General features: G+C 43.5%; 1 protein-coding gene and 1 long non-coding RNA gene across 2 annotated transcripts in view; one reads left to right on the plus strand and one right to left on the minus strand.

Annotated features, from left to right (window-relative positions):
* Positions 1–4,837: 4,837 nt before the first annotated feature.
* The window catches only part of LOC138367726 (methyltransferase-like protein 27), a 37,161-nt gene continuing 14,643 nt past the window's right edge, over positions 4,838–27,355 (minus strand). Inside the window, exons 2-3 of the mRNA XM_069329677.1 lie at positions 17,866–17,978; positions 4,838–5,032 (exon numbers count right to left, since the gene is read on the minus strand). Coding sequence (XP_069185778.1) covers positions 4,955–5,032; positions 17,866–17,978 — 191 coding nt within the window. The 3' untranslated portion in view covers positions 4,838–4,954. The remainder of the gene's footprint in view (positions 5,033–17,865; positions 17,979–27,355) is intronic.
* Positions 20,006–22,247, plus strand: LOC138367725 (uncharacterized). Its single transcript, XR_011229418.1, has 3 exons — positions 20,006–20,720; positions 21,531–21,657; positions 22,038–22,247. It is a non-coding gene; the product is annotated as an uncharacterized lncRNA (long non-coding RNA).

Consider the following 27,355-nt stretch of genomic DNA (forward strand, 5'->3'; position numbering starts at 1 on the left):
AGGGAAGATAATGACAGAACAGCCATTATCTTCTAACAAAGGGTACTGGCTCTTAATTGACACCAAACACACAAGACCTGAAATAGCTAGACTAACAGACGATCTACCCCTTTGTTTACACCATAGGGGGATAAGTATAGAGGATATCTCACCATTTAGTAGGGGACTTCTGGAAACAAATAACATTACAAATCTCCCTAAAAAAAATATTAAACTGGTTGGAGATCATCTCCCCAAGAAACATTATTTCATATCTCTTCACCTTTTACAACTATTTATTGAGATAGGACTTGAAGTGGAAACTATACATGCAATTTACGAGTTCAGTCAGTCAGATTTTATGGCAGAATTTGTTAACACAAACGTTAACAATAGAAATGCCTCCATCAGTAACGATAGGAAAACACTCTTCAAATTACTGACGAACAGTGTTTTTGGTAAAACACTACTGAACCCAGCCCGTTATGCCATTGACACCAAACTAGTGACTTCAGCTAGGGTCTTTTTACGAGAGGTGAAGAATCCATGCTTTAAACGTATGGTGCATTTAGGTGACAATAAATTATTGTCTGTCAGTTCCAGACCATTCATTAAAATTACTCATCCTAATTACATTGGGTTCCAGATTCTTGAGCTAGCAAAATACAGTTTGTACCATTTTTGGTACAGGGTACTTAAGAACCACTATTCAGATAGGGTACAACTGCTGCATAGTGATACCGACAGTTTCATTTTCAGCTTACTAGCTGAAGATGTCTTTAATGAGATGGGGAAAGAACCCCTTAGTTTGTGGATGGATACGAGTAATTTTCCTGAAACTCACCCCTTGTATGATCCTTCTAAAAAGGGTGTTTTAGGGCTGTTAAAGTCAGAGGTATCAGATAAACACATCCTTCAAGTTGTGGCACTCAAGCCCAAAATGTATAGTGTGCTTTTGCTTGACAATAAAAATTCCATCACCGCTAAGGGTATTCCCCGAGCTGTGCAAAGATCTTTAACACATAACCACTTTAATGAAATCTAGTTTTGGATATGTTGGGTCAGATTAGGTTAGGTGAGGTTGTCTAGGGTAGGATGCAATAGGTGAAAACTTGGCTAAAAATGGGCTTTGGCTTTGCTATGATACAAAACATTTTGGTATATTTGGTGGAAATTGTCTTAAATTAGGTGGGATAACTTAAATTTCACCAACTTTAATCAAATCTAGCTGAGGATCTGCTAGGTCAGGTTAGGTAAGGTTGTGTAGGGTAGGTTGGAATAGGTGAAAATGTTGGTAAAATGGGCTTTGTCTGTGCTATGTTACATAAAATTATTGGTATATTTTATCGAAATTGTCTTAAATTAGGTTGAATTTAGGTGGGATAGTTCAAATTTCGCCAACTTTAATCAAATCTAGCTTTGAATATGCTAGGCCAGGTTAGGTGAGGTTATGTAGGGTAGGATATGTAATATCTTAGAGGTAATGAACTAGCACGTTCATAAACAGTGTAAAAATACCTATTTGGGTGTTTGAGCTATAGCCAAATCATGTAAAGCATGGACAGAGGTGACATAGGTTTGTATGTGAGGATATGAGATGCTCATATTTAGTTAGTTTACCTTTTACTAGATTGAATTTGGTTAAATTTGTGTAGTATAAGTACAATTTGTGATAGATTTATATGAATTTAGATTTTATTAGGATGCATTTTGATGGGTTATAGTAAATTTGCTTAAATTTTCTTAGAAATTTCTGCCTTCATCTAACCCCCACCTGCCCTATCATAACTAAGTCTAGAACCAATAAGTAAGTTGGATGGTTTGCTTAAATTTAATATGGATGACATGATAGGAGAGGATGTAACAAGGGGGTATTAATAAGGTATTAAACACAATGAACAAGCGCCAGATGAATAATTTAGCACTAATAATGTTGAAACATTGATGGAAAATGTATGTGTGTTTTATACTGAGCTCATAGGAAGTCAGATGTACCATTCATATATGTGAAATACTGACTTTTGGGGAGTTGATTAAGCTCAGCATATTGTAAATGACGTACTAATCATACCTAGACAAATTTTATGCAAATTGAGTATTGTTTGACAAAGTTGGGTGTGATTATATTTGTACATATAGCACAATTATTTTAATGTGCAATTTGTGTATTAATTGTGCATGTTATGTATTTTGCATAAGCTGTATGATGATTGCACTTATGTATTCATTAAATTCATCCAAATTGTGTATTGTTTGTGCAAGTTGTGTATTAATTATACATGTTTTGTATGTGTATTTGTGGAATTGTGTAGTTGTTTATTTAATGTATATGCACTAGTTATGTATTGTTAATATTTCGCCTAGCTGTGTATTGATTATATTTTGTGCAAGTTGTGTATTAATTGTGTACTTGTTGTAATTATATTTTTGTGATTTGGGTATTTGTGATAATTGCGAATTTACATATTTTGGCCAGTTACGTATTTGTACGTATTAGTACTGGATACGTATTTGATTGTATTTATGCAAGCTGTGTAATAATAATTATGAAAGATGTAAAATATTTGTGCAATTTATGTAATAATTGCGCATGTTATGTATGTGGACGAAGTGTGTATTTACACCTGTTGTGCATTGATTGTCAATGCACAAGATATGTAATTATATAGCAAGTTTGCTTGCATTAATTGTGCAAAGATATGTAATAATTACACAATTTGAGTAATAATTGTCCATGTTTTATAATGTTTTGTGTGAAGAGTGTATCTACGCAAGTCGTGTTTTTAATTTGCTGAAGTGGAACTGGTGCAACTGTATTTTTGTGCTATACATATGATATATATATATATATATATATATATATATATATATATATATATATATATATATATATGCATAATAATATGCATAATAAAGCACAAAAAATAAAAAAAGGAAGGGGGTGGTAGGAGAAATGCACACAGAAACTGTATTGGAGGGGATCTAAACATTCCCTCTAATGCGTTATGCGTGGTTTCCTCCGAGGCTATGGGTTCCCCTTCTTCCAGCTAGAGGTGGTACTCCCTTCCAATATATATATATATATATATATATATATATATATATATATATATATATATATATATATATATACAAAATTGAGTAATTGTGTAAGTTATATATATGTAATCTGAAAAAAATAAATCTTCATGTGCACGTGTGGAAGAGTATTTTGGTTTATCAGAGAATGTGTGGGTATTTTGTGAAAATTGTGAAATTGTGTAATTTTAGTGAAAGCGCATTTTGATTGTCTAAATGTAAAAACAATTACTTTATTTGTGCAAATATCATACTTTGTGTAAATGTTATACTTTGAGCGTTCATGTAATATTTGTGTAAATGGTATATTTTTGTGTGTGTATTTTGTATGTATATGACATACTATATCTATAAACGACACATTTTGTGTGAATGGCATATTATGAGTGAAAATAATACATTTTGTGCATAAAGGGCATATTTGTTGTGTAAATGTTGTATTTTCTGTGTAAATGAATTTAGTGTGGAAATGCTTTGTGCGTAAATGCTATCTTGAGTGTTCCCTTTACCACACCCTAGTGATAAAGGGAGCAATGGTTGATTACACCACACCCTGGTGATACTGGGACAATGGTTGATAACACCACACCCTGGTGATACTGGGAACAATGGTTGATAACACCACACCCTGGTGATACTGAGAACAATGGTTGATAAAACCACACCCTCGTGATACTGGGAACACTGGTTGATAACACTACACCCTGGTGATACTGGGAACAATGGTTGATAACACTACATCCTGGTGATACTGGGAACAATGGTTGATAACACCACACCCTGGTGATACTGGGAATAATGGTTGAAAACACCACACCCTGGTGATACTTGGGATAATTACTGATAACGCCACATCCTGGTGTCGCTGGGAATAATAGTTATTTACATGATTTCATCGTGTGATTACGATTAAATTGTATATGTTGTTCTTTTTGACACATTGTAAATGTTCTTTTGACATAATATACGAAGTAGAAATCCGTTGGCGTTCAAGATATTCGTTGAGCTTATTACATACGACTGGGGAAGGATTTCGGCGAGATCAACTGGGCGCACTCAACCTCTCGCTACATTATTCCATTCTCTAGATTCAACATACAACATTTGTACCTGCGTTATATATTCGATTCATGAGCCAACTGTTCCTACTTGTTTAACTAAATCATGTGATAATGAACATAAATTTAAAATTTGTACTAAACTCTCTGAATGTGGAAATGAGAACTCTGATGGTTTTTATTCCATTCATATAGAGTTTTCCTAAAATAAAATATAGCCTTAAGATATCATAAAGGTGTAATGGAGGCAAAAATAAATTGATTTTTTTTATTTTAGTCTTTACAGTTGAAGATTTGATTCAATAAATTTGCAGATGCATTGAAAAAGATATAACTGGCAAAGTTAGGCATAACTCAGGATTTCTATAAGCAAAAAAGATGTAACTGAAAAAGTTAAGCATAACTCAGGATATCTATAAACCAAAAATATAACTTACAAAGTTAAACATAACTCAGAATATTTTTAAACTCACAAGAAAAACAGGAACTCCAGTACCAGTTGGAGTATTTATAAACATTCAGAAAAGGTTTGACATTAGCATAGTAAGCCCAGTCAAATATTAATAAGTCACTAGTGGCATGCAGGCCGCCTGAATCATGGAGGGCTGCAAACGTGACTACTGGGATTCCGGGGATCACTGTCCTTGCGGCTCGGTCTGTGACCTGGCCTCTGACAACGTGGTGATACTTCTGGTACAGTTGGATGAAGGTCACATCCACCACCTATCGACCAGTTAGTTAAATGTCCATAGTGGGGAAGTTGCTTGAAACAATTACTGAATATAGTATTGAAGTTAGTCTTGAGGAACACAGTAAACGTCGCAGCTGTTGGCTGGGACCTAGTTCCTCACAACACGATAGATGTACACCACTGCATCACACGTATTGCCATAGTTTGGCACCACCGTCCTTACTTCCTGTTGAACACAAAAACGCAAAAGTTTACCTTTTGACAGTAAATGATATGAGAACATTACTCTGGTAACAAAGTCAATTGGATAGAGGTAGAGTGTTAAGGGAAAACTTATACCTGAACCTGAATGTTCTAATTTCATCAACACAAGACAGAACACGAAAGAATGGGTATTGAATAGAAGTGTTTGTAGAAAGCCTATTGGTCCATATTTCTTGATGCTTCTATATTGGAGCGGAGTCTTGAGGTGGGTAGAATATAGTTGTGCATTAATTGGCTTTTGATTGCTGGTGTTGACTTCTTGATGTGTAGTGCCTCGCAAACGTCAAGCCGCCTGCCATCGCTGTATCTATCGATGATTTCTGTGTTGTTTACTAGGATTTCTCTGGCGATGGTTTGGTTGTGGGAAGAGATTATATGTTCCTTAATGGAGCCCTGTTGCTTATGCATCGTTAAACGCCTAGAAAGAGATGTTGTCTTGCCTATATACTGGGTTTTTTGGAGCTTACAGTCCCCAAGAGGGCATTTGAAGGCATAGACGACGTTAGTCTCTTATAAAGCGTTTGTTTAGTGTCTGGAGAGTTTCTCATGAGTAGGCTGGCCGTTTTTCTGGTTTTATAGAAAATCGTCAGTTGTATCCTCTGATTTTTGTCTGTAGGGATAACGTTTCTATTAACAATATCTTTCAGGACCCTTTCCTCTGTTTTATGAGCTATGGAAAAGAAGTTCCTGTAAAATAGTCTAATAGGGGGTACAGGTGTTGTGTTAGTTGTCTCTTCAGAGGTTGCATGGCGTTTCACTTTCCTTCTTATGATGTCTTCAATGAAACCATTGGAGAAGCTGTTGTTGAATAGGACCTGCCTTACCCTAAAGAGTTCTTCGTCGGCTTGCTTCCATCCTGAGCTGTGGCTGAGAGCACGGTCGACATAAGCGTTAACAACACTCCTCTTGTACCTGTCTGGGCAGTCACTGTTGGCATTTAGGTACATTTCTATGTTTGTTTCCTTAGTGTAGACTGCAGTGTGGAAACCTCCACTCTTTTCCATGACTGTTACATCTAGAAAGGGCAGCTTCCCATCTTTCTCCATCTCGTAAGTGAAACACAACACACAATTCTGCTCAAATGCCTCCTTCAGCTCCTGCAGATGTTTGACATCAGGTACCTGAGTAAAAATGTCGTCAACATACCTGCAGTATATGGCCGGTTTCAAGTTCATGTTGACTAAGACTTTTTGCTCAATGGTACTCAAGTAGAAGTTTGCAAACAGGACACTTAAGGGAGAACCCATGGCGACCCCATCAAGCTTGGAGTAGTTTCCTTAGAATGTTTTCTGGTATCTCAAGAGGAGTAGAGGACGGATCACGATACACTCTGTCCGCTATCATCCCGATTGTTTCATCCACAGGTACGTTGGTAAACAGTGATTCTACGTCCAATGAGGCTCTTATTCCTGTGGCCCGTGTTTCCCGCAGTAAGTCAACAAATTCCTTTGGAGACTTCAGGCTGAAGGCGCAAGTGACATAAGGAGTCAGCAAGCCGTTGAGTCGTTTCGCCAGTCTGTACGTGGGTGTGGGTATCTGGCTGATGATTGGCCGAAGTAGGTTTCCAGGCTTATGTGTCTTGACATTTCCATACGCGTATCCAGGTTTATATTCCCCAATAATCTTTGGCAGGTGGAGTCCGGATTTCTTGGCGTTCACAGATCCGGACACCACCTGCCAAAAATTATTGGGGAATATAATCCTGGATACGAGTATGGACATGTCATGGAGGTTTCCACACTGCAGTCTACACTAAGGAAACAAACATAGGAATGTGCCTCAATGCCAACAGTGACTGCCCTGACAGGTACAAGAGGAGTGTTGTTAATGCTTACGTCGACCGTGCTCTCAGCCACAGCTCAGGATGGAAGCAAGTCGATGAAGAACTCTGCAGCGTAAGGCAGGTCCTAGTTAACAAAGGCTTCTCCAATGGTTTCGTTGAAGACATCATAAGAAGGAAGGTTAAACGCCATGCAACCACTGAGGAGACAACAAACACAACACCTGTACCCCCTATTAGACTATTTTACAGGAACCTCTTTTCCACAGCTCATAAAACGGAGGAAGGGGTCCTGAAAGATATTGTTAATAGAAACGTTATCCCTACAGACAAAAATCAGAAGTAACAATTGACGATTTACTATAAAACCAAAAAAACGGCCAACCTACTCATGAGAAACTCTCCAGACACAAAGCAGAACGCTTTAAAAGAGAACATATAATCTCTTCCCACACCCAGTCCATCACCAGAGAAGTCTTAACAAAAAACACAGAAATCATCGATAGATACAGCAATAGCAGGCGGCTTGATATCTGCAAGGCACTACACATTAAGAAGTCGACACCAGCAATCAACAGCTAATTAATGCACAACTATATCCTACCCACTTCAAGACTCCGCACCAATATAGAAACATCAAGAAATATGGGCCAATAGGCCCTTTGCAGTTACTTTCATTCTTCCCGTTAACTTATAAAATATTATACCCATTGTTTCGTGTTCTGTCTTGTGTTGAAAGTTTGTTTTCACCTCATCCAAAACTGTTGTAACATATCACCTCACCCAAATGCAGATATAAAATCGAAGCTGTTTGAACTTTGTTCAGTTACAGTTGTGTGTGTGTAAACTAAAGTCTTTGAAAATGTAATATGTTTTACGAAACGCGTTCAAGTGTCGCATCAGACTAGAAAAAAAAATGAATTATGGAGAATTGATTTTTCAGTTACCATCAACAGTGAAAAGAAATATAAGAAACATAGAGAAAATTCGTGTTAGAATTATTAATCTTGCTTTTTCGGTCATATTTAACAATATACATATATATATATATATATATATATATATATATATATATATATATATATATATATATATATATATATATATATAGACTGAAAACTCACACCCCAGAAGTGACTCGAACCCATACTCCCAGGAGCAACGCAACTGGTAACTACAGGGCGCCTTAATCCGCTTGACCATCACGGCCGGACAAAAGGAAGTGATAGCCGAAGGTATTTGAACCACTTCCCCGCCAGCAACTCGGATGGTAATCTTGGGCATAGCATTTCACCAAATCACCTCATTCTTTGGGGCACACGTGAGGAACACAAATGCGAACAAGCCTGAATGGTCCCCAGGACTATATGCGACTGAAAACTCACACCCCAGAAGTGACTCGAACCCATACTCCCAGGAGCAACGCAACTGGTAACTACAGGGTGCCTTAATCCGCTTGACCATCACGGCCGGACAAAAGGAAGTGATAGCCGAAGCTATTTGAACCACTTCCCCGCCGGCAACTCGGATGGTAATCTTGGGCATAGCATTTCACCAAATCACCTCATTCTTTGGGGCACACGTGAGGAACACAAATGCGAACAAGCCTGAATGGTCCCCAGGACTATATGCGACTGAAAACTCACACCCCAGAAGTGACTCGAACCCATACTCCCAGGAGCAACGCAACTGGTAACTACAGGGCGCCTTAATCCACTTGACCATCACGGCCGGACAAAAGGAAGTGATAGCCGAAGGTATTTGAGCCAATTCCCCGCCGGCAATTCGGATGGTAATCTTGGGCATAGCATTTCACCAAATCACCTCATTCTTTGGGGCACACGTGAGGAACACAAATGCGAACAAGCCTGAATGGTCCCCAGGACTATATGCGACTGAAAACTCACACCCCCGAAGTGACTCGAACCCATACTCCCAGGAGCAACACAACTGGTAACTACAGGGCGCCTTAATCCGCTTGACCATCACGGCCGGACAAAAGGAAGTGATAGCCGAAGCTATTTGAACCACTTCCCCGCCGGCAACTCGGATGGTAATCTTGGGCATAGCATTTCACCAAATCACCTCATTCTTTGGGGCACACGTGAGGAACACAAATGCGAACAAGCCTGAATGGTCCCCAGGACTATATGCGACTGAAAACTCACACCCCAGAAGTGACTCGAACCCATACTCCCAGGAGCAACGCAACTGGTAACTACAAGGTGCCTTAATCCGCTTGACCATCACGGCCGGACAAAAGAAAGTGATAGCCGAAGCTATTTGAACCACTTCCGCGCCGGCAACTCGGATGGTAATCTTGGGCATAGCATTTCACCAAATCACCTCATTCTTTGGGGCACACGTGAGGAACACAAATGCGAACAAGCCTGAATGGTCCCCAGGACTATATGCGACTGAAAACTCACACCCCAGAAGTGACTCGAACCCATACTCCCAGGAGCAACGCAACTGGTAACTACAGGGCGCCTTAATCCGCTTTAAAACTTTAATTTTAATGTGTTTTTCATGTGAGGGAAATCTTCGAATCCTCTTTACCGATTGCTTTGAAATTTTGACGCAACGTTGCATTCGAATAGAGGAGCGTTTTTATTTACCTACTATACATGCTTTACCAGTGATAGGAAAAATAGGATTTTTTGGAAAATCAGCACCATCTGTAGGATGGAAGAGCAACACATGCTGTAAACTCTGAAAGTTCTTTTCCGATTGCTTTGAAATTTTTTTCAATTGAAAATCGGCGTGCCAATTATCATGTTGCGAAATATCAACCAGCCAAAACTTCGCAACGCCACGCGGCTTGCTGTAAAAAATTGATCAGCGACGTCGTAGAAGCAACAATCTTGACAGGACTTTTCACAAGTGGAGATGTCCTTATTCCTCGCATTCTTATGATTCCAACAGATATGCCATTTCAATTTAAGATATTGTAATTTCCAATTCGATTGGCGTTTGCAATCACCATCAACAAAGCTTAGGGCCAATCTTCAGAATTGTGCAGTTTATATTTAGACACGGATTGCTTCTCACATAGAAAATTATATTTCATGTGTTCTAGAGTTGGCAAACCAGACAGTTTCTATATTTCTACAGATAACGGAACAACAAAAAATATTGTATACCCACAAACATTGTAAAATTAAACATATTAGAAAGTTGCGCTTTCCTTTTTCTTTCTTTCCCACTTACCCAGACTGAGCCACATTAACGCGTGGTGGGTACTGCTAGTATATATATATATATATATATATATATATATATATATATATATATATATATATATATATATATATACACTTACATCAGCTGGCAGGTGTACATGATCTCAATTTTACACGCTGTGCCACAGAGTGGGCCTCTCGTGCAGGGCCATCACCACAACCACCATCCCCAAAAGCCCACAAGCAATCCAGCTGGGATGGCTCCATTGTAGACCAAGTTGCTGCAGAGTGCCTGGGTGCGGCGACAACACAACACGACATTGCTCGCCTCACAGCAGTAGCAGCCTCACATGCAGGGGATTTCCTGTTAGCAACCCCAATGTCGGCCACTGGCACGCGTCTCACACCACACGCCCTCAGAATTGCTGCGGCCCTCCGCCTTGCTGCCCCAATCCACACCAGATATAGGTGTATTTGCGGCGAGGTGGTGGCTGATAGGTACGGCCACCATGGCCTACTCTGCCAAAGCACAGGGGGATGGCACTCGAGGCACAGTGAAGTTAATGACATCATCAAGAGGAGCCTCACCACAGCTGGATGCCCAGCTGAAAGAGAGCCCCGTTACCTAACGCCCCGTAACTCTGATGCTCATATTGGTTGCCCGGATGGTATCACAGTGAACCCTTGGAAGAATGGCAAGCAGTTGGTATGAGACTACACGTGCGTATCAACCCTGGCTAACACCTACATTGACCTCAGTGTTGCACAACCAGGTGGCGCTGCCACCCACAGGGAAGCAGCCAAATCCCGTAAGTATAGAGAACTGGATCACCACTACAATTTTGTCCCCATTGCTTCTGAGACACTCGGCTCCTGGGGTAAAAGTGCTACCAGTTTTTTGAAGGAACTGGGTTCTAGGCTCATTGAAACAAGGGACCCTAGAGCTGCCAGCTTTCTTTTCCAGCGCCTCAGCGTGGCGATACAGAGGGGAAATGCGCACTGCATCCAGGGTTCCTGCCCGCCATCTGAGGAGCTGGAGGAACTCGACAACCTATGATAACCATCTTTGTAACCTATATGTAACTCCTTTTTTGTAACAAAGTTCAAATAAAGCAAATATATATGTGTACATACAAAAGAATGGGGGTGGTAGGAGAAGATAATATTAGCGTTCGGTGAGAAACCACAAGGTCTCCTCTGAATACTTTTTATTTTCTTCTCCGAGGCTATGGGTCCCCACCCCCTCCCCGCTCAGCTCGTTGTCGCCGTCTGGGGGCTTAGTGGGCGGCTGCCGGAGTGTGATGCTCCTTGGGACAGTCCTCTGTCCTTTTCTAGCCTTGTGCTCCTGCTGCCGTCCTCTCCAATTCTGCTGGGCATCTTTTCCTTTTCCTTCTGTTTCGTTTTTCTCCCCCCTCTTCTCCTATCTGCTTGCCGTTTCCTGCCGACCTTTTGCTCGTTCTGGTTCTTCCCTTGGACTTCTTCTACTTTGACGCCCGGGTGCTTGAGGAGGCATACTCTTGCACCCGTAGAACTGCAGTACCCGACGTCGAGAGCGAGGGGAACCTTTTATTGTCAATCCCCACTTCGTCACTGAACCCGATCTCGACGGACTGTCGGTTTCTTAAGGTGGCGTTTGTGGGGCGTATACTCACGACGCACCCCTAGGAGGCCCCGACGAGATCGGCGATAGCTTCTTGTTGGGTGTCCTGCCTCTAATTGTGGCTCCATGGTGGGTGTGGGGGCACATTCGTGAGTGAATTCGTAATTTCGTCAAGATGATAACCCCTGTTTCGGCTGCTTCTGGCTTACCTTTTCAGGCTCGTGGGGTGGGCGACCAAGCCCCCGAGTCGGTCCGTATTGGAAGACCGGGCTCTGTAGCCTCCGCTGCATTGGGCCCCGACCTTGCTCCTCCTTTGGCCTCTCTGACTCCTTCCCCTGGCTCCCCTCCCTCCTCTGTGGTTGGGTCGAGCCCCAGGCCCCCAGTGGTGACTACCTCGTCCCCTGGCGCGGCTCCTTCTCTAGTTGTAACTACTGCGCCTTTTAACCCCTCTCTCTCTGGGGGTTCTCACCGCCGTTCTCGTCACGGCCGCCCTCGCTCGATTCCTTCCAGTTCTGCTACCTATCAAGCCTTGTTTGGTCCCGCTTCGTGGGCCAAATATTTTGATCTCCTCCCTCTTGATTCTGCGCCTCCTGACGATTTCTCCCTTCATCGACATCTCATTGATTCCGTGGATGCCTCCATTACTTTTAACCCCACTCGTCTCGGTACACGTGTCGTTGCTGCTCCTTCTCAGGATGCTGCTTCCCGCTTGGCTGCCTTATCCTGCCTTGGCGAGACCCCCGTTCGGGTCTCGAAGAACGTTCAGTTGAATGCCAGTGTTGGCACTATTTTGCTCCCGCCCCATGTTGCGACCGGTGTTCGGGACCTACGCGACTGCCACGACGATATTCGACATATCCTCGCTGCCCAGGGCCATTCTATTCTCCAGGTGGACACGTTTACTCGTCCCCCTCGTGGTAGTCGCCATCAACCCCTCCGGGTTGTGAAGATTACCTTTGATGGTAGGACCCTTCCACCCTCTGTCATTCTTGCTGGTGCCAGGTGCTCTGTCCAGGAGTACATTCCTTCTCCTCGGCTCTGCAACAAGTGCTGGAGGTTTGGGCATGGTGCCCTCCGCTGCTCCGGGACTGTCTCTCTCTGTCCTTTGTGTGGTGGCGAAGGTCACTCTAAGTCGGAGTGCGCTTCTCCCCAGGCTCGTTGCCTCAACTGCGGTGAGGCCCATCCTACCTTCTCCCGTGCGTGTGTCCATTACAAGCTTGAGGCAGCCGTCCTCAACTTGAAGCACCGGGAGCGTTTATCTTTTCCTGAGGCGAGGCGCCAGGTTCGCCGGCTCCCGCCTTATGCTAATATCTCTTATGCTCGCGTGTTGCGCTCTTCCTCTCCTCGTCCTTCCCGCCTTCCTCAGACTCACAACCGTTTCCAGGCCTTGGACCCTGCTGCGCCCACTGCCCCCTCCTCTGTCCCTTTGGGTTCTCTCCCGAAGGATCCTCCTCCTGGTCCTCTGTCTGGGATTCCCCTTCCTTCTACCCGGTCTGTCGTGTCTTCTGTGTCTCCTTCCTCGTCCCCCTCCGATCCTCCTTCCCATCCTCTTCCTCCATCTATCGGCTCTCCCCACCGCCTGTCGGTGCGGGCGGATGTCCATCGCTCTCCTAACGGCCGTCGTGTGTGCTCTCATTCGGCTTCTCCTGTTGAGACACTGGAATCCGTTGCCCGGTACGTAGTTGCTGGGACACCGGTCTCTTTAAGTCAGAAGCGTAAGCCTGGCTCCTCTCCTTCCTCTTCCCCGGCGGGTAAGAAGGCTTCGCTTTCTTCCTCAGCTCCTCCTCCTGGCTCTGTTGCTCCTTCCACTCCCGTTTCAGTGCTTGCGCCCCCTGTTCCCGCTATGGAGGTTTCTTTGGCCCCTGCTTCCCTTTCGGTTGCTGCTCTTGCTGGGGTGCGCTCCTCTCTTTCTACTCCCCCTCTTCCTGCTGCTGTCCTTGACTGCTCCTCTCCGTTGTCTCCTCCTCCTCCTCCTCCTCCGGACCCTGCCTGCCCACCTCTGATCTGTTCTCCCGTTTCCTTCCCTCCGTCTTTGCTCAGTTTACCCATGCCCCCTAACCCTGACTTTGTTGACCCTGATCCCGACCCTGATATTCTTTAACGTGCTCTGTTGGTCTTTCGCCTGTTTCTTCCTTGTTCTCTGTTTTTGTCCTTTCTCTTCTCGTCGTTGTCCATTCTTCAATGGAACGTTCGAGGTTATTACGCCAATTTCCTCGAACTCCAACTTCTGGTTTCGCGGTTTTCGCCCCTTTGTGTCTGTCTCCAGGAGCCGATGCTTGGTGCTCGTCCTGGTCGTTTTCGTGGCTATTCCTTTCTCTCCCCCCCCGCCAGCCATTGCTGGGGCTTCTAATTCTTCTGCTTTCTTGATTCGGGCTGATGTTCCCTTTGTTCCTTTACTTTTTCCTTCGCCTCTCCATTGTTCTGCTGCTCGTATCTTTGTGGGGAAATGGTACACAGTTTGTTCCATTTATCTCCCCCCGAGTGTCCTGCTCTCTCTTCCTGATTTGAAACACCTCCTAGACTCCTTGCCGGAGCCTGTGCTCCTGCTGGGTGACTTCAATTGTCGTCATTCTCTTTGGGGTGACGTTCTGACGAATACCCGGGGTCGCCTCCTTGAGCCGTTTCTCCTCTCTTCTTCCCTGTCTCTTCTGAATTCTGGTGAGCCCACTCATTTGGACTCTCGAACTCGTACCCTTTCTTGTCTTGATCTTTCTCTCTGCTCTTCTTCTCTTTACTTAGATTTCACATGGCAGGTTCTTGATGACCTCCATGGAAGTGATCATTTCCCCATCCTTGTTTCCTTTTTCTCTTTTCGCCCTTCCCTCTCTTTCCCTAGGTGGTAGTTTGCTAAGGCGGACTGCACCCTATTTTCCCTCAGTGCTACTCTCTCTGACCTCTCCCTTCTGCCCCTCTCTCGCGCTCTCCTCCTTTTTCATGACACTGTCTTCGACGCTGCCCTCCGCTCTATTCCTCGCTCTTCCTCTCGGGGTCCACGGAAGTGCGTTCCCTGGTGGAATGCGGACTGTGCTCGGGCTGTCCGCTGTAAGCGTGCAGCCTGGAAGAAGCACCGCCGTAGGCAGACGACCGATTCTTTTCTTTTCTTTCGGAAAGCGAGTGCGGTGGCCCGTAGGGCCATCCGTACGGCTAAACGTGACTGTTGGGCATCTTATGTCTCGACAATTACGTCCGAAACCCCTCTGGCCCAGATCTGGAAGCGTATCCGCAAGATAGCGGGTAAGTTCGTTCCCGATGTTTCACCGGTCCTTCACCTCCATGATACTCTTGTGGCGGACCCGTTGCAGGTCGCTTCCGAACTGGGTTCCCACTTTTCTTCTGTTAGCTCTGGTCTTCATCTTCCCCAATCTTTCCTTCTTCGTAAACCTGTCCTTGAGTCTCGTCCTTTAGATTTCTGCACTCATCTTCAGCTTCCCTATAATGATCCCTTCTCTCTCTCTGAACTTCGTTCTGCCCTGGCCCTCTGCGGTTCTACGGCGGCGGGCTCCGATGGTATTCATTATGAGATGCTTCGCCATCTCCCTCCGAGCACGTCTCAGTATTTACTGAGTCTGTATAATCGGATTTGGGAGTCGTCGTCAGTCCCTGAGGACTGGCTCGATGCCGTTGTCCTCCCTGTTCGCAAACCGGGGTCTCTGGGTACTTCCCCTAAGGACTTTCGCCCTATTGCTCTCACAAGTTGTGTCTGCAAACTCTTTGAACGTATGGTTAACGTTCGTCTGATGTGGTTCCTGGAACACCATCACCTCCTCTCCCCTTCTCAATTTGGTTTCCGCAAGTGCCGCAGCACGACAGATGTCCTGGTGAACTTGGAGGTCTATATACGTACTGCTTTTGCTGCGAAGACCTCCGTTGTTGCCGTCCTTTTTGACCTAGAAAAGGCTTACGACACCACTTGGCGTAATCATATCCTATCTCAACTTCATTCTTTTGGCCTTCGTGGTCATCTCCCTCTCTTTCTCCGCAGCTTCCTCTCTCGTCGTTCCTTTCGGGTGCGCCTTGGTACCGCTCTCTCTCCCTCTTTTCAGCAATACGAAGGTGTGCCCCAGGGTAGTGTTCTGAGCACTACTCTTTTTCTGGTTGCCCTCAATGGTCTTCTTTCCTCTCTTCCTTCTGGTGTCTTCTCCGCTCTCTATGTCGATGATCTTACCCTTTGTTGTCAGGGTGATGATTCGCCTCTCCTTCAACGCCGGCTTCAACTTGCGATTGATGCCGTGTCGTCTTGGGCCGCAGGTCATGGCTTCAAGTTCTCTACTTCTAAGACTTGTGCCATGACTTTTACGCGGAAACGGGTTGTTCTTCGTCCCTCTTTGTCACTTTATGGTCATCCCCTTGAATACAAAGATTCCGCGAAGCTTTTGGGGTTATTCCTTGACACTCGTTTGTCTTGGTCTCCCCATATCTCTTACCTCCGTGTTGAGTGCTCTAAGTCCCTTACCCTCCTTCGGGTCTTGTCCCATACTTCTTGGGGGGGCAGATAGGCGCACTCTCCTTGCTTTACATTCCTCTCTCGTCCTGTCTAAGCTCGATTATGGTTGCCCTGCTTACTCGTCTGCTTCTCCTTCTACTCTTCGCCGTCTTGATGCTTTGCACCATACTGGGTTGCGCCTCAGTTCTGGTGCCTTTCGTTCGACTCCCGTCCTTAGCTTGTATGTTGACACTGGCTTCCTGTCTCTCCAGGACCGCCGTGATCGCTACTGTCTTCGCTATCTTGCGCGGTCCTTGCAACATCCTTCCTCTCGTCTCTGTCGTGCTTTAACTTTTACCCCTCCTGCGGTTCCTGTTCCTCTTCACCACCTCCCTCTTTCTGTCCGGTTATCTCGCCTGCAGGATTCTCTTTCCGTTCGTATTTCTGATGTTTCTCCTCGTGTTGTTCCTTCTTTGCCCCCGTGGAGGGTCCCTCTTCCGCGGTTTTGTACATCCTTGACTCGTATCACTAAAGCTTTTACCCCTCCTACAGTTCTAAAACGCCTTTTCCTCGAGCACTTTTCTTCTCACTCCCGCTCCGTTTCTGTCTTCACCGATGGGTCTAAGTCAGCGGACGGTGTTGGCTACTCTGTTGTTTTTCCTGATCGCACTTATATGTGTCGCTTGCCTCCGGAGACTAGCATCTTTACAGCGGAACTTTATGCTATTCTCTATGCTCTTCGTCTCCTGCTTTCTCGTTGTCAGTCTTCCTTTGTGGTTGTTGTTGACTCTCGTAGTGCCCTCATGGCTCTCGGGTGCTTTAATCCAGTTCATCCGGTAGTTGTCGAGATCCAGCATTGGCTGTTTCTCGTTCACAGTAAATTTAAGTCGGTTGAGTTTTGTTGGGTTCCCAGCCATATTGGCGTGTCTTTAAATGAGCGTGCGGATGCTGCCGCTAAGGAAGCTGTCCGCTCTTGTCCCATCTCTCGTAAAGGCATTCCGTATTCCGACTTTTACCCGGTTATCCATTCCTCAGTCCTTACCCGTTGGCAGGCTTCTTGGTTGTCTGTTACTGGTAACAAGCTACGTACTCTTAAATGTTGTGTTTCCTCGTGGCCGTCCTCCTTCCACCGTAACCGGCGGTGGGAAACAGCTCTAGCGAGGTTGCGTATTGGCCATACTCGCTTAACCCATGGTCACTTGATGGAGCGCCGCCCTGCTCCTTATTGTCCTAGTTGCATTGTCCCTCTTACGGTCGTGCATGTCCTTCTTGAATGTCCTGACTTCCAGGACGAGCGTGTGTCTTGCTTTCCGACCGCCCCTCGCGGTCACCTGTCCCTCGATAGAATTCTTGGTGACTCGGATACTTTTGATATCGTTCGCCTTATGCGTTTTTGTTCTCGTATTGGCATCCTTGGTGATATTTAGCGCCCTCTGATTATTTTGCGTATTTGATGGTGCTACATAGCCTTCCCGGTTTGGTGCCTTCTTTTGATAATTACTTACTTACTTATGGGTCCCCACATTGGCACCAGTGGTGGTACCCTCACTATATATTTTATTATATATATATATATATATATATATATATATATATATATATATATATATATATATATATATATATGCAGAATAATAAAATGTATTTAGCTTGTTTACGTCTTGCCATCTTTCACGAATGGTACATTTTGTTCCTAATAAGACCACAACATTTGAGGATATTCCGGGTCCCGGGCAACCGGGGCGCCTCTGACCCCTAGGTCGTCGCCCTCAACCAGCAACAACTACAACAACACTAGAGGAAATATTACCTTGTGCCACAATCCCTGTTGTTCGAGGCGCTCCATGTATGGCTCCAGCTTGTCCTTGTAAGCCTCCACTGTCGTCAGGTACTTCACATCCGTCACAATTATCACCAGACCACCTGCGGGACAGGATGAGTATTAGTACCTAAAAAAGGTGTTGCCTTTCAATACCCAGTGCTAGTAGGCGCTGCGCACTAGACCTGCCTGACAGTGTTCGTGAGCGTGGACGGTGTTGTCCACCACCACTGGTGAGTGTGGAAGATGCTGTCCAACAATTCTCAATCATTTCGGGTGGTGGTCCCGCCCGTTCTTGTGGGCGTTCCCAACGTCAAGGAACTGTCATACTGAGGTGTCTTATCCTAACCTACCACAGGACCCAAAAAAGAAAACGAGATAATATGTCAATATTGCGAGCCGCTTCCATTTTCTCTAACAACAATTTTTGGTTTTAACAGAGTATACATCAACATGTGATGCTGTGTTAGGAAGACGGGTCACCCAGTCATGTGACGCTGTGTTAGGAGGACGGGTCACCCAGTCATGTGACGCTGTGTTAGGAGGACGGGTCACCCAGTCATGTGACGCTGTGTTAGGAAGACGGGTCACCCAGTCATGTGACGCTGTGTTAGGAGGACGGGTCACCCAGTCATGTGACGCTGTGTTAGGAGGACGGGTCACCCAGTCATGTGACGCTGTGTTAGGAGGGCGGGCCACCTAGTCATGTGACGCTGTGTTAGGAGGGCGGGTCACCCAGTCATGTGACGCTGTGTTAGGAGGGCGGGTCACCCAGTTATGTGACGCTGTGTTAGGGGGGATGGGTCACCCAGTCATGTGACGCTCTGTTAGGAGGATGGGTCACCAAGTCATGTGATGCTGTGTTAGGGGGACGGGTCACCCAGTCATGTGAGGCTGTGTTAGGGGGACGGGCCACCTAGTCATGTGACGCTGTGTTAGGGGGACGGGCCACCTAGTCATGTGACGCTGTGTTAGGGGGACGGGCCACCTTGTCATGTGACGCTGTGTTAGGGGGACGGGCCACCAAGTCATATGACGCTGTGTTAGGAGTAGAGTAAAGTGCGACTAGAACCGCTCGCACCACCTGCGCAGGTGAGCCCAAAGGGTTCACCTGCACAGGTGATGCACAGGTAGCTAGTCGCACGGTGTTTTGGGGGGTTCCCAGGGTGTTTGGCACGTGTCGGTGCATGGCGTGTGGGTGCACAGGGCCTTTGACCGAGGGTTGTGTTGGAGTGGGGGCGGGAGGCTATGTGGTTGTATGTGGTCATGAAGGGAGAGTAAAGGAAGAGGAGGAGAAAAGGAGAGGAATAGTAGTAGATGAATATGTATGAGTAAGTGCCATAGAGTTAATCCTGTGTGTAGATAGATAGATGGGAGTATGTAGGTTATGTAGAGGAGGGAGGGGCCCCCCTACCTGGCAAGGATATGTTGAGGAGGGAGGAGGTCCCACCCCCCTGAGAGGGCAGGAGATCAGGCTCTTAAGATGGGTAAGGGGTGGGAGAAGGAGGGGAAAGGGAAGGGAACAGGTGGCGGCGGCTTTGACTGATAGCGCGGGTCTCTGTTTTATGTAGTGTAAATATTTCTTACCAATTCTTTGCCTGTGGTGGGGGTCTCCAATATCTTCATGTTGCAGGCAAGAGGTGTACACGGATGGAGGTCACAGTAACAAATGAGGGTGTGAATTTACCCATACTGTTTTTGTAATCAGGGTGGGTGGGGCATCCCTCTCCCTCCACTCCCTGACTTTCTAGAGTGGTAAGAAGCAGGACCACATACCGCCACATAGACCTGAGAAGTGTCACCACATGGCACAAGGATGAGTGCAGAAGTCAATGTTTTGAACCGTTCTCCTCTTGAAGAGTGAGACGCATCTGCCGGAAATGACAGCAATACGGTGCACCATACTCACTCCTGTCACAGCTCTCTCTGCCACATAGCAGCAGCGGCACATAGGCCATGAGGCAGCCCACATACCTTAATGTAGGAGAACTGTACTGGTGTGTGGTCTTTAATGCCCCGCGCGAAGGGGGCATATCAAACGCAAAAATTCGGAAAAAAATCTAATATTTCTGAAATATTTATAAAAAGACTACAACGTTCTAGCAACACTTTGGCGCAAACCGGATAATGTTATGATATAAATTAAAGTATTTATGGTACATTTGCATGCTTAATTGTGCAGAATCCGGTGCCCCGCGGCTGTGGCGCGCCAAGAGTATTGCGTCGTACGTTCTAAACGTCAAAATTTTCGTAATAACGTCGTAAATATCGATGTATGCATAAGGAGTAAATATACACTCATTGGCAACCTTCTCATCCCTTGTTGGGCTATAGGGAGCTCCCAGCCCCCAGTCACCTCGTGTGTCCGATAGAGTGCGCACTGTTCTGACGCGCGCTCCATTAACGTTCCTGGAATAGCGCATTGTTGCGTCTACTGCACAAACTCTTATAAAGAGATAGTGCCAGAAGATAAGAGCAACAAATCTGGCACTCGGTCGCCGTCTTTATCAGTGAAAGAAAGCCGCTTTAGCGCGAAGAGTAATATCCAGTGAGAGATGGTGGCGCACCGACACCTCCTCAACCTTCCTCACACACCACCTCAACCTTCCTCACACACCTCAACCTTCCTCACACACCACCTCAACCTTCCTCACACACCTTCTCAACCTTCCTCACACACCTTCCTCAACCCTCCTAGACCCTCCTCACACACCTTCCTAGACCTCCCTCCCTCCAACAAGCCGAGACAGGCTCCTGAGGAAGGTGATCCAGCAATCATGCAGGTGCCTACTAGTGCCCAATGCAGTGCCACCTTGAGGACCCACAATTCGGACCAATGTCAATAGGTTAGTATGTTTTAGTGTTATAATTTGGTATTTTGTAATAATTGTAATATGTATGTGCAGGATACATATATATATATATATATATATATATATATATATATATATATATATATATATATATATATATATATATATATATAACTGAAAACTCACACCCCAGAAGTGACTCGAACCCATACTCCCAGAAGCAATGCAACTGGTATGTACAAGACGCCTTAATCCACTTGACCATCACGACCGGACATAATGAGGTGATAGCTGAGGCTATTTGAACCACCCCACCGCCGGCACTCGGATAGTAATCTTGGGCATAGCATTTTACCAAATCACCTCATTCTTTGGGGCACACGTGAGGAACACAAATGCGAACAAGCCTGAATGGTCCCTCATTATGTCCGGTCGTGATGGTCAAGTGGATTAAGGCGTCTTGTACATACCAGTTGCGTTGCTTCTGGGAGTATGGGTTCGAGTCACTTCTGGGGTGTGAGTTTTCAGTTGCATATTGTCCTGGGGACCATTCAGGCTTGTTCGCATATATATATACATAGGGGTAACTGCAGAAGGCTTATTGGCCCATACGAGGCAGCTCCTATCTAAACACAAAGATTAATCCAGTGTAATTGGCCTATTATGTTGGACATTGTCTTCTGTGTAAAATAGAAATAAAATAGAATAAAAAATAAAATAAAATAGAATATATATATATATATATATATATATATATATATATATATATATATATATATATATATATATATATATATATATTTTTACAATTTTTTTCAATTTTTTTTTTTCGTTTGTTATCAGGGGATCTGCCTGGAACTTGCATACCTTGCTCAATGGATGCCTATCTGCAAGGGTGCCAATTATGAACGAAATAGGTCGATGTCAAACTCAGCTACAGGTGGCCGAACTTTGATCTTATTTTACTCAGGTAAGTAATTTACAACTTCAAGGTGTTTCACAGCTTTCATTTATTAATCAATTTACATGCAAATTACTCCTAATATGTAGAGTTTGTGCTTCTACAGCCCTATGTAGACATTTTAGTCAAAAGTCCATTTGTTGATTTTATAAAAATTTATAATCATATACTGCATATTTTTGGAAGGGTAACTTTGAATAATTATATTATTGCACTAAACACTTCTTTGATAAAACTGCTCACATCAATCCTTTATTATATGCTAATTTTAACATCTGAGTGTTATAGAAATGATTTTAGTTGACACATGTGTTCCCTGAAATTTTTTGAAAATGTTGAAAATTCGTTGCATAATACGTTCTGTATTTCCTTTCTCCATTTCTATTTAGGGTGTGATGCTGAAACTTGGACTCGTGGCAGCCCCTTCTATACCCATTCCATGAATAAATTTTCAAAAAAATCGGAACATTTGTAATTTGCGTTTTGATATGCCCCCAAGTGGTGTTATATGTCGCATCCTCCCACCACCCCCCTCCCGTGCAGGTGACAGTTATTAATTCCCCACTTCAGATTTTCCCAGGCTGGCATAAACGAGGTAAACACATTATATATATATTTATATATATATATTTATATATATATATATATATATGCATAATATATATATATATATATATATATATATATATATATATATATATATATATATATATATATATATAATGTCTCTGTATTTATATCAAATAAAGTTTATAGCCCGAGGTAGAGATCTTTTTTTAATCTCACTTATAATTTTGCTTCTCCACTCCAAACCAGTCAGGACTGTAGGTCCAGACTCGGACCTCCGGTCCGGTTTGGAGTGGAGACGGGTTCAACTAAAAATGGGCTCACATGAAATGATTTCGATGTTCAGTAAGCACTTACTGAGCGGTTAACCGAATGCCTGAGACCCCAATACATGGTTGATGTTAGTAGTATTTTATTTTACGATGGAAAACTTTAAACTAAACTAAAAATGAACTCGCGAGAAGTGATTTCCCCATTCAGTAAACACTTGCTGAGATGATGATAACTGAATGACTCAGAAACCCAATGCATGGGTGATGATGGTTGTATTTAATTTAAGATGGAAAAGCTTTAAACTAAACAGAAATGAACCCACATGAAGTGATTCCCACGTTCAGTAAACACTTACTGAGTTGTAAACTGAATGTCTAAGTCACCCAATACATGGTTGATGATGATAGTAATATTTTAAGATTGGGAAACTTTAAACTAAAGTAAATGAGCACACATGAAGTGATTTTCCACGTTCAGTGAACATTTACTGAGTTGTAAACTGAATGTCTGAGCCACCCAATACAGGGCTGATGCAAGTAGTATTTTATTTTACGATGGAAATACTTAAAACTAAACAAAAATGACCACACACGAAGTGATTCCCACGTTCAGTAAACACTTACTGAGTTGTAAACTGAATGTCTAAGACACCCAATACGTTGTTGTTGTTGATAGTAATATTTTAAGATTGGCAAACTTTAAACTAAACTAAATAATTACACATGAAGTGATTTCCACGTTCAGTAAACACTGAGTTGCAAACTGAATGTCTGAGCCACCCAATACAAGGTTTATGACAGTAGTATTTTATTTTACGATTGAAAAAATTAAACTAAAATGAACTCACATGAAGAAATGTAGGTAGCGAACATGTCTCCTCAGCTCTTTTATCTTCCGCAGTCTTTCCTCCTATCTCAACCCTATTAGTTCATGTTCCCGTGTTTCACTTTTTGTTTAAACTAAATCTACACACGCGATATGAAATGAGAAAAAATCTCAAATTATGCTATGTTATCAGTGCTTGAATAAAAATATTAAGAGTGGTGAACATTCTGTGTCATTGTCTTGCTACGATATTAAAAGTCTACGTTTTCGCTGGGGCTACTGTTGCCCATAGTCCTCTTGCTAAGGCGGGTCGGTGTCAGAATTGTCAAAATGATGTACCTTGCATACATCAGATGTTTAGTGGATTATGCTGCACCTCTGCTTGTTTGATGTCTGTAAGAAAGCTTGGAGGGTTTGAAAAATTGCAGAACGAAGCCTTGAGGAAAAGCCTTGGGTGGTCTCGTACCACAAAGATACTTAGTATGAGAAAGGAACTTATGTCAAATTGGTATAAAAAAATGCTTAGGCTAACTCATCCTAACCCTTGTATAGAAGCCCTCCAGAATTTCTTTATTGAAGATCAGCATTGTTCCAAATGGATAACAAAAAACTGGAACTCGACTCAGAATGTATCAGGTTCATGATTTGCACCAAGAGAAACAACAACAGCACTTTCCTGCACCGTGGGAGATTACACCCTTTCCACCCAAGAAGCAAATTAGAGATGAGCCCAAGCTGTGTCTTGAGGCAAAGCTCAACGCCTTAAGCCATATTGATGCTCTGTCCACAGAGCACTCTCTCTCTCAAATCATATACACTGATGGTTCCCTACACCGCACCACGGGTGCAGCTGGAAGTGCAGTTGTTCTGACAATGGGCGATGGCTTGTACTTTGAATGGGGAGTCCGTATAAACAACTGGGCCTCTACCCTTCAGACTGAACTATTTGCCTTGCTCCTTGCACTGAAATGTGTACAAGTCTCCAAACTTGATACATTAATTGTAAGTGACTCCTTATCATCCTTAAATGCTCTCAACTCTTTAAGACATAACTGTAACATGATCGTGTCCGAAGCTAGACACAAAATACAACAAAATTATTAACGATGGTAACAGAGTCCATTTCATGTGGTCTCCATCTCATGTTGGCCTCCGAATGCATGATAGAGCTGATAAGTTAGCCAAAGAATCTGCCTTTAAAGGAGGAGTCGTTGAGTGTAACCTTGGACTGTCAATGAGCAATCTGAGAGCAGCAGTACACCGAGAACTTCACCAAGATCCTGTAGATCTGAGGCAAAGTGAAATTGACACTGCTTAATTTAGAAACTGTACTTGTGGTGGGTCGAGGGCGGTCGATCTCGAACCCATTGTCGATGCGCCGACTTATATTGAATTTTGTAACTAGCTCATTAAGATTGTAACTTGCTTAGCTAAATGAATTGTGGTGTTCAGTCCTTGAGCCCATTATGTGCCTCTGTAACCCTTTCCAATACCGCCCGCAAGATGGGTATGGGGTGCATAATAAGTGAACTAAACTATCATAAAGTGCTAATGGCATAAGGTCAACTTGACGAAACTGTAGATCCTATGTTCTACCAAATTGAAGCCGGGTATTTCATTAATGGCTCAACTCGAGAGAGAAGCAGTCTATCCCATAACATATTAGAGTCTTCAGTCCACTGTTGCTGTTTGACTTACTGAGTTACTGAGGGATGGTTTTAAAATATAGTAATAATAATAATAATAATAATAATAATAATAATAATATCTAGACTAAGATTCGTAAGGTATATGTGGTAATCACACAGTTAACAAAAAATATTAGAGTTTGTAGGTAGTGATCACGTCTCCCCAAACTCTTCTGTCTTCCAGCGTGGTATGTCCTCTGGTGAGCACGTGTGGATTGGGATGGCATCTGTGTGTTTGTGAACTGGGTCACTACTCTACATATGAACAGAAATAATACTACTACTAAAGGCTTTGCATTGAACATCCGGTCTGGGAAGAGTGAAGTGATGCTTGATGGTTTGGGCTGGGGTGGGGGGTTGTGGTGTGGGTGGATGGGGGTGAAGGTTGTTACGTACTCCTAGCAGAATACGTATATAAATTTAAAAAAACTTTTATGTTCCATTATATCATTGCCTGTATATGTACACATATTGGGTTGTAAATTATCGTGTGGTGTGGCAGCGTTAGTGGAGACAGGAGCGCGGTTGCGTTGCACACGTCTAGTACCTGTCAGATACGGGAAAGCTGGACCTGTTCAGTTTGGAAGTTCCAGATGTCACTTTTATTTAGTTTAGGTAATTGTTTATTTTCTGTAATTAAACAGGTGGCATTGTACTTATATATTTTGTAAGTAACTATTATCTGTAATTTGCATTCTTATGTGTTTTGAGAACAAGTGGTTGTTCAATTAGTTTTAAATATTAAAAAGTCTTTAGTTTCCATCCCTCATCCTGGGATGAGGCAGACGGGAGGTGAGAATGTGGGTGGCGACAGAGCGTGAGTTCAGTAGCTTCGGGGAACCAGGAGGAGTAACATGTGGGAGATAAGTCTGTTACTTCTTGTTGTGCCATATTTTATTATATTATATTAAGTGAAATGACAATACTTTGCTTTGTTGTATAAGTTAACTTTACCATCTGTGTTTTTATATTATACTGTCTTGAATATATATCTATATAATATTTTGCATCTATTCTTCAGTCCTAAAGGAAGAGTTTTATTTATGTGCTCATTACTTATCAAGGGGTTATACTGGTGACCCGCTCTTGAGAACAGAAGTTTTCTCGTATCCCTAGACGTAACTAAAGCTTGGCTGCTGTAGGGTCACGAGCCGTAACGAACGATAGGTAACAAAGAGTTATGGGGGCCTGTCCGGGATATATTGTTCCCACTTAATCTTAACTATGCTAATCTAACCTTGCCTTCCTAGGTACCAGTGTGTTAAGTGTCTGTGTGTTTTATAAGAACTATTCCATGTGCCAAGCAAGCCTTCCTGTGTGTCAAGTAACAACGTTTCACGATTTTGAGGTAAGTCATCCTATATATTTTGTTTGTGCAGTGAGGCCAAGCGAATTTTCAGTGTGGTGACAATTTTACAGTGAAGTGTAGTGCAGTGCCATTGTTTTTAATTATTGTTGTGAATCAAGTGCCAAGCGTTAGTAACGATGGAGGAGAAAGTTGCAGCGTTGGTGGCTCACCCAGACTTTGAAGGGATTCAGAGCCTTAAAAAGACTGAGTTAATACAAATGGCAAATCAGTTGGATTTGACAGCCAACAATAGAATGGTTAAAGCCCAAATATTGAAAGTCATTGTGACACATTTTGTTGAGAATGGAGAGTTAGATGAAGAAATTCTAGAAGAGTTAAAAGAGGAGTCGAGTGATCAGATGACGTTAAAGCGTCTTGAGTTAGAAGCGCAAATAGCCAATGCTAAGCTTGAAGCTCAAAAAGAACAGAGAATATTAGAACTTGAAGCTCAAAAAGAACAGAAAATATTAGAGGTTGAAGCTCGTCAAAGAGAGATTGAAGCTCAACAGCAACAGAAAATATTAGAGGCTGAAGCTCGTCAAAGAGAGATTGAAGATCAACAGCAACAGCAAATATTAGAGGCTGAAGCTCAGCAGAGGGAGCTTGAGACTAGACGTTTAGAAATTGAGGCACAGTTGCAAATAGAATCCACAAAAAGGCAACAATTAGAGATTCAACAACAAATGGCTGACACTAACTTCAGGCTTGAAACACAGCGTATGGCAGCTGGGCATGGAAATACTAGTAATGTTTCAATAAATAGTGATAATAATCCCATCAGGACGCATAAGTATATAGAGTTACCAAAGTTCAATGAGGAGGATCCTGAGGTTTTCTTTGCACATTTTTATAAAATTGCCATCAGTATGAACTGGCCAAGGGATCAGTGGGTAGCCATTATGCAGTCTCAATTTAAGGGGCGTAGTCAGGAGGTTTTTACATCCCTACCTGACGCTCATAGTTTTGATTACGAATTTGTAAAGAAAAGCATCTTAAATGCTTATCA

The sequence above is a fragment of the Procambarus clarkii genome, chromosome 23 (genome assembly GCF_040958095.1).
Source record: "Procambarus clarkii isolate CNS0578487 chromosome 23, FALCON_Pclarkii_2.0, whole genome shotgun sequence".
Classification (NCBI taxonomy): Eukaryota; Metazoa; Arthropoda; class Malacostraca; order Decapoda; family Cambaridae; genus Procambarus; species Procambarus clarkii.